This window comes from Coregonus lavaretus, assembly GCF_964263955.1.
Source record: "Coregonus lavaretus genome assembly, chromosome: 5".
Classification (NCBI taxonomy): Eukaryota; Metazoa; Chordata; class Actinopteri; order Salmoniformes; family Salmonidae; genus Coregonus; species Coregonus lavaretus.
In genome coordinates, this window is record NC_139992.1 from 28,164,194 (window position 1) to 28,177,798 (window position 13,605).

General features: G+C 45.3%; 1 protein-coding gene across 1 annotated transcript in view; it reads left to right on the plus strand.

The window, feature by feature from the left end:
- The window catches only part of LOC311129217 (interphotoreceptor matrix proteoglycan 2-like), a gene marked incomplete at both ends in the record, with an annotated part of 31,659 nt that overhangs the window by 3,258 nt on the left and 14,796 nt on the right, over positions 1–13,605 (plus strand). The window contains 7 exons of the mRNA XM_084161521.1: positions 6,139–6,271; positions 8,859–9,025; positions 9,277–9,302; positions 9,728–9,765; positions 10,358–10,575; positions 12,476–12,534; positions 12,808–12,828. Coding sequence (XP_084017647.1) covers positions 6,139–6,271; positions 8,859–9,025; positions 9,277–9,302; positions 9,728–9,765; positions 10,358–10,575; positions 12,476–12,534; positions 12,808–12,828 — 662 coding nt within the window. The remainder of the gene's footprint in view (positions 1–6,138; positions 6,272–8,858; positions 9,026–9,276; positions 9,303–9,727; positions 9,766–10,357; positions 10,576–12,475; positions 12,535–12,807; positions 12,829–13,605) is intronic.

Genomic DNA, 13,605 nt, shown 5'->3' on the forward strand with positions numbered 1-13,605 from the left:
ACAGGATCGGGTCACCGCCTTGATGTTAGCGGAGAACGACAGGGTGTTGTCCAGGGTCACGCCAAGGCTCTTCGCACTCTGGGAGGAGGACACAACGGAGTTGTCAACCGTGATGGCGAGATCATGGAACAGGCAGTCCTTCCCTGGGAGGAATAGCAGCTCCGTCTTGCCAATGTTCAGCTTGAGGTGGTGATCCGTCATCCATACTGATATGTCTGCCAGACATACAGAGATGCGATTCGCCACCTGGTTATCAGAAGGGGGAAAGGAGAAGATTAGTTGTGTGTCGTCAGCGTAGCAATGATAGGAGAGGCCATGTGAGGATATGACAGAGCCAAGTGACTTGGTGTATAGGGAGAATAGGAGAGGGCCTAGAACTGAGCCCTGGGGGACACCAGTGGTGAGAGCACGTGGTGCGGAGACAGCTTCTCGCCACGCCACTTGGTAGGAGCGACCGGTCAGGTAGGACGCAATCCAAGAGTGAGCCGCGCCGGAGATGCCCAGCTCGGAGAGGGTGGAGAGGAGGATCTGATGGTTCACAGTATCAAAGGCAGCAGACAGGTCTAGAAGGACAAGAGCAGAGGAGAGAGAGTTAGCTTTAGCAGTGCGGAGAGCCTCCGTGACACAGAGAAGAGCAGTCTCAGTTGAATGACCAGTCTTGAAACCTGACTGGTTTGGATCAAGAAGGTCATTCTGAGAGAGATAGCAAGAGAGTTGGCTAAAGACGGCACGCTCAATAGTTTTGGAGAGAAAAGAAAGAAGGGATACTGGTCTGTAGTTGTTGACATCAGAGGGATCGAGTGTTGGTTTTTTGAGAAGGGGTGCAACTCTCGCTCTCTTGAAGACGGAAGGGACATAGCCAGCGGTCAAGGATGAGTTGATCAGCGAGGTGAGGTAAGGGAGAAGGTCACCGGAGATGGTCTGGAGAAGAGAAGAGGGGATAGGGTCAAGCGGGCAGGTTGTTGGGTGGCCTGCCGTCACAAGTCGCAAGATTTTATCTGGAGAGAGAGGGGAGAAAGAAGTCAAAGCATAGGGTAGGGCAGTGTGAGCAGGACCAGCAGTGTCATTTGACTTAACAAACGAGGATCGGATGTCGTCAACCTTCTTTTCAAAATGGTTGACGAAGTCATCCACAGAGAGGGGGGGGGGGGGGGGATTCAGCAGGGAGGAGAATGTGGCAAAGAGCTTCCTAGGGTTAGAGGCAGATGCTTGGAATTTAGAGTGGTAGAAAGTGGCCTTAGCAGCAGAAACAGATGAAGAAAATGTAGAGAGGAGGGAGTGAAAAGATGCCAGGTCCGCAGGGAGTCTAGTTTTCTTCAATTTCCGCTCAGCTGCCCGGAGCTCTGTTCTGTGAGCTCGCAATGAGTCATCAAGCCACGGAGCTGGAGGGGAGGACCGAGCCGGCCGGGAGGATAGGGGACATAGAGAGTCAAAGAATGCAGAAAGGGAGGAGAGGAGGGTTGAGGAGGCAGAATCAGGAGATTGGAGGGAGAAGGCTTGAGCAGAGGGAAGAGATGATAGGATGGAAGAGGAGAGAGTAGCGGGAGAGAGAGAGCGAAGGTTGCGACGGCGCATTACCATCTGTTTAGGGGCAGAGTGAGTAGTGTTGGAGGAGAGCGAGAGAGAAAAGGATACAAAGTAGTGGTCGGAGACATGGAGGGGAGTTGCAGTGAGATTAGTAGAAGAACAGCATCTAGTAAAGATGAGGTCAAGCGTATTGCCTGCCTTGTGAGTAGGGGGGGACGGTGAGAGGGTGAGGTCAAAAGAGGAGAGGAGTGGAAAGAAGGAGGCAGAGAGAAATGAGTCAAATGTAGACGTAGGGAGGTTGAAATCCCCCAGAACTGTGAGGGGTGAGCCATCCTCAGGAAAGGAACTTATCAAGGCGTCAAGCTCATTGATGAACTCTCCAAGGGAACCTGGAGGGCGATAGATGACAAGGATATTAAGCTTAAATGGGCTAGTGACTGTGACAGCATGGAATTCAAATGAGGAGATATACAGATGGGTCAGGGGAAAAATTGAGAATGTCCACTTGGGAGAGATGAGGATTCCTGTGCCACCACCCCGCTGACCAGATGCTCTCGGGGTATGCGAGAACACATGGTCAGACGAGGAGAGAGCAGTAGGAGTAGCAGTGTTTTCAGTGGTAATCCATGTTTCCGTCAGTGCCAAGAAGTCGAGGGACTGGAGGGTAGCGTAGGCTGAACAGTGAGAGACAGAATAACAACAAAAAAATCCAGAAAAACGCATGTCAAAAACGTTATAAATTGATTTGCATTTTAATGAGGGAAATAAGTATTTGACCTCCTCTCAATCAGAAAGATTTCTGGCTCCCAGGTGTCTTTTATACAGGTAACGGACTGAGATTAGGAGCACTCACACTCTTAAAGGGAGTGCTCCTAATCTCAACTTGTTACCTGTATAAAAGACACCTGTCCACAGAAGCAATCAATCAATCAGATTCCAAACTCTCCACCATGGCCAAGACCAAAGAGCTCTCCAAGGATGTCAGGGACAAGATTGTAGACCTACACAAGGCTGGAATGGGCTACAAGACCATCGCCAAGCAGCTTGGTGAGAAGGTGACAACAGTTGGTGCGATTATTCGCAAATGGAAGAAACACAAAATAACTGTCTATCTCCCTCGGCCTGGGGTTCCATGCAAGATCATGAGTTGCAATGATCATGAGAACGGTGAGGAATCAGCCGAGAACGGTGAGGAATCAGCCCAGAACTACACGGGAGGATCTTGTCAATGATCTCAAGGCAGCTGGGACCATAGTCACCAAGAAAACAATTGGTAACACACTACGCCATAAAGGACTGAAATCCTGCAGCGCCTGCAAGGTCCCCCTGCTCAAGAAAGCACATATACAGGCCCGTCTGAAGTTTGCCAATGAACATCTGAATGATTCAGAGGAGAACTGGGTGAAAGTGTTGTGGTCAGATGAGACCAAAATGGAGCTCTTTGGCATCAACTCAACTCGCCGTGTTTGGAGGAGGAGGAATGTTGCCTATGACCCCAACACCATCCCCACCGTCAAACATGGAGGTGGAAACATTATGCTTTGGGGGTGTTTTTCTGCTAAGGGGACAGGACAACTTCACCGCATCAAAGGGACGATGGACGGGGCCATGTACCGTCAAATCTTGGGTGAGAACCTCCTTCCCTCAGCCAGGGCTTTGAAAATGGGTCGTGGATGGGTATTCCAGCATGACAATGACCCAAAACACACAGCCAAGGCAACAAAGGAGTGGCTCAAGAAGAAGCACATTAAGGTCCTGGAGTGGCCTAGCCAGTCTCCAGACCTTAATCCCATAGGAAATCTGTGGAGGGAGCTGAAGGTTCGAGTTACCAAACGTTAGCCTCGAAACCTTAATGACTTGGAGAAGATCTGCAAAGAGGAGTGGAACAAAATCCCTCCTGAGATGTGTGCAAACCTGGTGGCCAACTACAAGAAACGTCTGACCTCTCTGATTGCAAACAAGGGCTTTGCCACCAAGTACTAAGTCATGTTTTGCAGAGGGGTCAAACACTTATTTCCCTCATTAAAATGCAAATCAATTTATAACATCTTTGACATGCGTTTTTCTGGATTTTGTTGTTGTTATTCTCTCTCACTATTCAAATAAACCTACCATTAAAATTATAGACTGATCACGTCTTTGTCAGTGGGCAAACGTACAAAATCAGCAGGGGATCAAATACTTTTTTCCCTCACTGTAGATAGGCTAGTGTTTGTACTACAACAAAGAGTGATTGCGTGCAACAGTAAGTGCTACAGTAAGTTGATTAGCTCAGGATCACTGTCTGTCCACCCGCTGAACTCTTTATTCCCATTATTAAGCTGAATTAAATATCATTAACCTACAGTACATTGTCTTCTACTCTGTAACTTTTGAAACTGTTAACCCTCTAATGGATGGACTGATTCCTCTCATGGATATACAGTAGCTCACCATCTTATTTGAAATTGATTTGGAATTTCAGGTCCTTTTCTGAATTGACTAAATTAAATAATTGGACCCCAACACTGGTTATGAAAAGCCATCGTGAGAGCACATAAAACTGCAATTTTGGTCACTCAGTGTAACAACAGGATCCATATCCACAAGGGAGAGTGAAGGGTGAAAGTGGTAGTTTGAACCTAAGATCCCAACTTTACACATACACACACACACACACACACACACTGAGAGGATTTTGTCTGCCGCCTCTCAGCCCATCATCTCCTAGCTCCTAGACCACTTGTTTCATAATCACTCCCATGTCTGACTGTGTGTGTCCGTGACCTACACACACATGCATGTGTCTATGTAGTCTACATGATGTGATGTACACTGAGTGTACAAAACTTTAAGAACACCTTCGTAATATTGAGTTACACCCTCTTTTGGCCTCAGAACATTCTTCAGGGCATGGACAGGGCAAGGTGTTGAAAGCATTCCACAGGGATGCTGGCCCATGTTGACTCCAAAGCTTCCCACAGTTGTGTCCAATTAGCTGGATGTCCTTTGGGTGGTGGACCATTCTTGACACACACAGGAAACTGTTAAGCGTGAAAAACCCAGCAGCGTTGCAGTTCTTGACACAAACCGGAGTGCCTACTACCATACCCCGTTCAAACGCACTTAAATGTTTTGTGTTGCCCATTAACCCTCTGAATGGCACACACACAATCCATATCTCAAGGCTTGAAAATCCTTCTTTAACCTGTCTCCTCCCCTTCATCTACACTGATTGGTAGATTTAACAAGTGACATCAATAAGGGATCAGAGCTTTCACCTGGATTCACCTGGTCACTCTATGTCATGGAAAGAGCAGATGTTCTTAATGTTTTGTGTGTGTGTGTGTGTGTGTGTAGCCTGTACAATATGATGACCAGTAGGTCTACCCAGGTTGTGTATTAATAACATATGAGATATCACTGGAATCTAATCTGCTTGACTTTAGCTGAGGTGAGGCTCCCTAAATTTAGACTCTGGCTACACAGTACCTAATTCCCTGATGATGATCTATTTAAACCCTCTAAATCCTTCCCATCCAGAAGATGTTTTATAAATGGAGGATTTCATTGGGCCATGAACAAACATGACTCAACCAGTCTCTTTGACACAACTACAAATGATCGAGGAGTTGGCTAAAGCACAACCAGATCTGGCTATGTCATTATGGTTAAACTCAGTGTTTCCTAGTCCATGTCTCCTGGCCCTATAGGCTATGACCTATGATGGATTAAAACAGTGCTGACCTGCTCAGATCATAAACCTGAATTAACATTACCCTGAGGTGCAGATTTAGTGAGATACGCTATCCGTTAGTTCTACAACAGACTGAAAATATAGGCCTCAGCCAGCTCCAGCCTTGAGTTGAGTTTCATTTTGACCAGGACTGTCTGGTACCTTGCACTTACAGCCGTCTCTCTCTGCGGGTGGCCTCTCCTCTCTTCCCTCCCCCTTTCCCCTCTCTCTCTCTCATCCATGTTTCCCTCGCACTAAGCACCCATCCCAGTATTACACCAGTAACTTCTTGACAAGCTGCTCTAAAGGGTTTAGCAAACAAGATTAGAGAGCGAAGAAAATCTCCCTCTCGCAATGGGCCATCTGCCTACCTGAGGTGGCCATGAGCTGTTCTTCAGCACCACGCGACACACCTTCCTCAGCCGACGGAAGAAAGGAGGAAAGGAGGAACGGAGGACATCACTTTATCTAATCACTTCATAATTATTGGTGAAAAACTGATGCGTTTGCTGAATTTCGAACTATGCAAACTCGTAAAGAGGGACTAATACCATTTTTCAACACCTCAGAGTTAAAACTACTACAGATTTAAGATGTCGGAATCTTTATTGAAATGTATTTTGTGTACACTTGCGTTCATTTTAGCGTTTGCACTTTTGGGAATAAGAACAGGTATGTATGTATGTAGGTAGGTAGGACTAATACATAATCAATCTACACATCTGCAATGAAGATGGAGTTGTTGTCCAATGTTATGTGTTTAATGTTTTATCACAGATGCTGCATCTGAGGAAGGACCTATTCTTCCTGACGGACAGGATCTTTATTTCAAAACAGTTGGCATTTCACCCATTCTATCGGATCCTCAAAGCATAGTTCATTCACATGTCCTCAAGGTTTCACACAAGGACCATGGAGCTATCCACCGGCAGAAGCGCGACGTCCTTTTCCCCAGCGGGGTCAAACTCTGCGGGCAGGAGAGTGTGCAACAAGCCATCGCAAATCACCTCAGCTACTTTCACCTGCGAGGTAAGACCACCACTCACTGACCTGTATGGATCATGCTGGAGGTAGAAGTAGCCCATAAGCGCAGATCTGGAATCAGTTTACCCTTCCCAAATCGTAACCTCAACCATTGGGGGGAGAAAGCCAACAAACTTAAGATCAGTGTCTAGGCTTAACTTCACACTTTATCCGATGGGCTCTATACTGTATAGTGTTGTGCAGTGTGCTTATTCTTTAGGTGTATGGTTGTGTATGATAAAAGGCTGATGATTGTGTGTGTCTGTTGCCTCTAGGCAGGGATTTAGAAAGGGAAGGGAAAGGGGATACCTAGTCAGTTGTACAACTGAATGCATTCAACTGAAATGTGTCTTCGCAGTTGCAACAGAAGTCAGCGGGTGAGAGGCCTACACATACTGTAACATCTATGGGCCTACATGAGTTCACGGTCCTCCCAGTCCCTCAGTTCCAAGTCTTTGGTCTTATAATGGCATCTAGAACAATTGTTATTTACCCCTCCCCCCACTCCTCTTAGTAAAGACATTCACTTGATGGAGTAGTGCTTGAAGTGCTGCAGATATCATGACATCTGTAGGAGGAGTGGTGCCTGCCCACAGACCTATGGCCAGTTGTGCATTTGGCTCCAGATTGGCTTTGGCTACTGACTGTAGGTATTATTATTATTATTATTATTAATTTGTATATATTTATTTTTTTAGGGGGTAGATCAGCTTTAATATTACAGATAGATTGTAACTTCCATCAATATAATTGTCTGCATCACTTCCAATCCCCCATTTTTTTCGCAAATATATATATATATATATACATATATATACATACACATACACATACATATACACAGACATACATATAAATACATATTCATACATATATATACATATTACTTTCCAACCCACCACCCCTTCCCTAATTGGAGTAAACTAATGAACAACAATGCTTAGGCCTCTACTTCCAGTTTATACATACTATATGCATTTTATGGACACAGTCAATTTTACAATAATTATATTTTGTTTGTTTCTACTTCTGAACTTCCTCTACCCTCAACCTCTCCGATCATTTTCATGATGTCCATCCGGTTTGCTTCTATATGCCATATCTTTCTAACTGTGCTCTTTCATACTGACTGTAGGTATTAGCTGATCCCAGATCTGTGCGTGTGGCACGTTCTGGCAACCCTTACGCAGACCATAGATTAGGTCTATATCCTTTACTCACCCAGCCCTAGAAACGTGAGGTGTGTGTTGAAACTGCATTGAGATATTTGGGTCTCAACCTATATGCCCTCTCCAGCATCAGATTTTCAGCCACATCTGCTCTACTTTAGATTCATTTTCTGGCAGTAAGTAAGTCGCACTGTAAGTCAAGATAAGCCCATTTAGAGACTTCAGCCATGTAGGAGCCCCTACAGTGCACTTGGAGAGAGAGAGGGAGGGGGAGGGAGAGTGACTCCTGACCCTGAGAAGGACGTTGGGCGCGAGCAGACAGGTTAAAAATAAAACGCTCAGAACATGTGTCCAGCCACTCAGGAGAGAGAGAGACAGAGGCTTAGGGTTCTGAGAGGGAGGAGCTTTGGAGAGTCTGTGGGCCTGTTAGTGGGACTATTCTGTGGTGAGTGTTCAGGACAGCTCTGCATGTGACTCCAGTCTGGTGGGCTGCTGAGACACTGACCTGGCTGGACCTGACCTGGCTGGACTCCATCAGAGGGTTGCTAACCCTCCCTGGCTGTTTGGCTAACCCTTGGGTCTCCCGATGAATAGTAAAGCTATTCCAGGACGTTCTCTATACTATGCTTGAATGAAAATGTATAACATGTTTTTTTTTACTTTTATGAGATTGGTCAAATTTGGCAATCAAGACTTTAGTTTCAGCCCAGCACTTACTAAAACACCCAATTTAAACATCTGCTCAGTAAGATGGGCTGGAACAAATCCCACCCTGTAGCTCTTTAGACCAGGGCCGTGGTTGGTGATTGTGTAGATATAGGTAGGTGAGCACAATGATTGTGGAGATAGTACTATATTATGTAGGTGCAGGGTCCCATGTAGATGCAGTTGTTAGAATTGAATTGGGAAGAGAATAGTTGGGACAGCGTTAAGGTTAAGGGAGATACTGTGCTGTAGGAACTGATCTTTAACCGTGTTAACCCTATTCCCCTATGGGGACTGGGAGATGCTTTGGCTCCAGGGAGGAGAGCAGTGAGGGTTGAGTAGGTAGCTACAGGTCATTGGGTTGGTGACCTGTAAGCTGACTTACAATATGGAAAGGGGTTACATCACTGATTTAGCAGTGGCATGACAGTGGAGAGTGATACTGAGGTCAGGCAGACAGGTACACAGCATGCTAAACATGGAGTCTGTTGGGGGGGGGGGGGGGGGGGGGGGGGGGGGTATGTACTGTACAACGCTTAAATCCACACATGAGCTACGATGCTAGCTAAGATTTACCTCAGGGCGTCACAGCTCCAGAACAGGAGGGGCCACAGCCTAGGATGGTTTTCCTACCTGCTCCTTGTCATGCTTAGAGAAAGTTTTCTACCAAGTAAATGGTTCTTTCACCAATCAGTGACATTAGTGTGTATGTGTTTTAGTGTGTCAGGAGACAGTGTGGGAGGCCTTCAAGATCTTCTGGGACCGCCTCCCGAACCAGGAAGAGTACCAGACCTGGATGAGTCAATGCCTGGATGGCACGACCACCGCTCTGGAGATGGGCAACAACTTCAGCCAATCAGAGGAGCACCTGGCCCTGGTTGAGAGTGTGAGTGGGCTATTTTTGTAAGGGGGAGGGGTAGTGGGTGCATAGGAGATATGAGTCTCTTCAGTCTCCATGAAAGTACCATCATCATGTATATCTACTACTTGTACATCATCATTCATCCAAAAAGTAATAGCTTTCAGCAGTTTTTTTGTGTGTTTTTAAATGTTATTTTGTGTGTATAACTATTCATGCTTCAGTTATTACTGTACTTGCTCCTGTATCATTTCTGTCTTCCATCTTTCCAATTTCAGAGAATGTCACTGACAGGGTTAAAAAGGTAAGGCATCATATCATATTCACTTTCATTGCCATTGTAACCACTCTTTGAGCGTATTCACTGTGCAATAACCTTATATTACATGTGTCTCATTCATTTCCCCATTGCTGTTCTCTACTCCTGTTCTATCAACCGTAGTGAGGCCACCAACTCATGGCTTCATATGTGCAGGTAAGGTTCTGAAGGTTCTTCAACCTTACCTGGCCATATTACTCCTCATCACCTCCTCCATCGCTGTGCACGTAGAGATAGACACACTGTATGTATCTCTATGGCTGCTGTGCCCATATCCACTCCATGTAGAACACCAAACATTGTAATGTGCTTCTTCAATTATTCTTAAGAAAACCTTATTATAATTTGAATTGATGAGATCTGTGAGTGAAACCTCTTTTTAACTGTGACTGATTGTTGTTCTTCCACAGCACCCAGACTACAGACAGGGAACAGGAGGCTCAAGGAGGTCCGTGACACATGCACACACACACACACACACACACTCTTGCTCTTTCACCCCTCCTTTATCCCTCCCTCCCTCCATCTCTCTCTCTCTCTCTCTCTCTCTCTCTCTCTCTCTCTCTCTCTCTCTCTCTTTTTGTTACCTCTTTCTCACTTTTCCTCTTTCTCTCGCCCCCATCTCCCTCTCTTTGCTGTATGATGGGTGCAGACCAGTATTATCCCAGTAGAGCTGTTTAATCCACATTAGTAATCAGAGCACCCACAGAGTTAGCCAACTCCTCTGGCTATTGATGTCTTGGTCCACATATGGGCTTAAGCCAAGCAATGCTTCTGATGTCTCACGGTAAACATATCGTTACAATGATAGTTAGAGGATTAGCTAAAGCACATATAGACCAGCGTCAAAGTTGACAATCAGATTTCTTTAGTCCTGAGGACCCACAGGTTGTGCAAGCTTTGGTTCCAGCCCAGTAGTAATGTACCCGAGTCAGCTAATTAACTAATTATAAAGAGCTTGATTAAGTTGATTCAGAGACAAGGAAAGTGTTGCTTTATAAAAACACTGACTTTTACCCTCTCACTCCCTAACCCCCCAGAGGCCATCAGTGAGGTCATCATAGAGGAGCCAGAGGCTGCAGTGGTGGAGCCTTCCACAGAACCCACAAATGACATAGAGATGGAGGGGTTGGCGCGGGTCCAGCTGGAGCAGGTGGTGGAGCTGAGTATCCTGCTGAAGGGAGAGGGGTACAGCGATGCTCTCAGAGACCCTGCCAGCCTCCAGTACCAGACACTCAACCAGCAGTTCACTGACAAGGTACGCTCAGACCTTCGTTCTGTTTCACTCAAAACGCATTCATTAATTCCTACTTCACTTCCTCTCCTTCCTCTCTCATCGCTCCATCATGCATTTCTCCACTTCACTCCTTTACAGTACTCAGTTTATTTCCTCACTCTTTCCTTCTCTCTCACTCTCCTTTCATCTCTCTGTCACCATCTCCTCTAAATCTTCCTCTAAATGACTTTCCTCTCCTGGCCTCTCCTCACCCATCACTTTGTTTGTAGGCTTGGCGCTGAGGCTATAGTGATTAATTGTTAGATTTAACACACACAGTCAGGGCGCTATTAAGAACCCACACAGTTGGGCAGGATTTCAAATTCCCTTTATTTGACTGTTTGAATTTGACACTAGGCATACTTTGTGTGAAAGGATGCTGAAATTGACAGTTTATGATGTGGCTTGAGACCGCAAGAAGGACTGGAGTCGACAAAGCCTATTCCCCCCTCAGGAAACTGAAAAGATTTGGCATGGGTTCTCAGATCCTCAAAAAGTTATACAGCTACACCATCGAGAGCATCCTGACTGGTTGCATCACTGCCTGGTATGGCAACTGCTCGGCCTCCGACCGCAAGGCACTACAGAGGGTAGTGCGTACGTCTCAGTACATCACTGGGGCCAAGCTTTCTGCCATCCAGGACCTCTATACCAGGCGGTGTCAGAGGAAGGCCCTAAAAATTGTCAAGGACTCCAGCCACCCTAGTCATAGACTGTTCTCTCTGCTACCGCACGGCAACCGGTACCGGAGCGCCAAGTCTAGGTCCAAAAGGCTTCTAAACAGCTTCTACCCTCAAGCCATAAGACTCTTGAACAGCTAATCAAGGCTACCCGGACTATTTGCTTTTCCGCTGCTGCTACTCTGTTTAATATCTATGCATAGTCACTTTAACTCTACCCACATGTACATATTACCTCAATTACCTCGACTAACCTGTGCCCCCGCACATTGACTCTGTACCGGTACCCCCTGTATATAGCCTCGCTACTGTTATTTTATTTTACTGCTGCTCTTTAATTATTTTTTATTTTTTACTTATCTATTTTTTACTTAACACTTATTTTTCTTAAAATTGCATTGTTGGTTAAGGGCTTGTAAGTAAGCATTTCACTGTAAGGTCTACACCTGTTGTATTCAGCGCTTGTGGCAAATACATTTTTTTTTTTTTTTTGAAGGCAGGACACACACACCCACGAACTCACAGATAACTTTCCTCCACCATTGATGCTTTTTGACTGAGAACAACTGGGTCAGACATTTTACTGCTGCTGGTAAAATAAGATGATTTTGACTCTCCCCTACTAGCCATTAATTTACTCATTATTACTCTGTCTTAAACTTGATCACTCTGTGTACGGAAAGTGGGAAGGAGATAGAAGAGGGAGGAGGAGAGGGACGGGCAAGTTCGGAAAGACACAATCTGACAACTGAAGCAGTAGGCTGTGTCGCCAAATGTGTCAGAATAATAGTGATTGCGAAAGCAGGGTATCTGGCGCATTGAGAGAGAAACGCAGAAGAGGGTGTAATGGCAGGCTTGTTTGCACACTATTAAACTTGATTACATTTTATCACTGAGGAGGTATTCCACAATCCTGGGTCAATGAGTCAGCAGAACAATGATTCTCTTCACAAAGCACTTCACATTAGCATCCAGCAACAAGGTTCAATCAGTGGTCTGAGTGAGTAGTAGTCACTAGATGGCCATGCTAGAGAGGACATCAACTGGCAATATCCTCAGAATTCATGAGCAAGCCAAGTACATAAGCTATTCCTTTTTTATTTGATTAGGTTTAGAGATAAGGTTAGTGATAAAGTTTGGGCCACGAATGACATGGATGCTGATGTTGACTGTTGAACTCACGTTGACCTCTGTGTTTGCAGATAAAGGATGCTCTGGGGGGACTGCCAGGCTTTAAGAGTGTGGCTGTGCTGGAGTTCAGGTCAGTCTCTACTGTAGTGATGTAGTAGCCTGGTCCTGGTCACATCTTGATGTGCTTTAGTTTAACCAACTCCCTTAACTATCATTGTCATGCTATACTGTACATACATGTATGGCATGACAGCAATAATCTGAAGAGTTGGCTACAACACACAGATGTGACCAGGCTAGTGGTGTAGACCATTGGTTTCATAAATTGACCTGACCTTCTAACCTGGTCTTTGTCAAACATAATTTCTTTAGATAAAGTGTGTTTTGTTTTTGTTTCATGCAGGCTTCAGAAGGATGCCCAAGGGTGAGTATAGACCCTTACCAACAGCCCTGGAGGTGTTCAGTCATTAGTAATCTGACCCTAGATCTGTGGTTAAGAATAACCTAGTCTACACAGAGTGTGTGTGTGTCTCTGCCTGAAGTTCACGCGGGATCCATGCTGTGTTTACCTGTGAGCGAGCGTGGACACTTCTGAGGGTGTGTTGGGTGTTTTTTTTTGTTTGCTTGACGTTAATGGTGTTATCGTGGTCGCTCACCTGGTAAGCAGGATAAGGCCGGGGCCTGACAGAGAGACCAGCTGCTACCTAACCCCAACCCAGGAGAGGAGCTTATCTAAGGGGCTTTATGCCCACAGCAATCAGCATCATGGCCTGTCAACCACAGGGAGGGACCATGCTGGGTTTCCCTCATCAATGTCTCTACACAGCAAATTTGTGATCTGAATTTTTACACCCACAGTGTTAAATGTAACACTTTCAAATCAAATCAAATTGTATTAGTCGCATACACATATTTAGCAGATGTTATTGCAGGTGTAGCGAAATGCTTGTAGTTGTTTGCAAAAAAAACTTTTAGGTGAATAATGTAAAAAATAACAAAAAATACAAATAAATACTGCAAAGTTGCATAGGAGCTAGAAACAAAGCTGCCATGTCTATCGGCGCCATCTTGAACTTATACGTGAACATCTCAAATAGTGTTAAATTAACACTTTTCAAAGTGTTGATAAACTAACAACCCAAGAGTGTTTGGTCCCTAACACTGTGGATGTTGCAGATTCTGACTTAAATTAACACTTTAT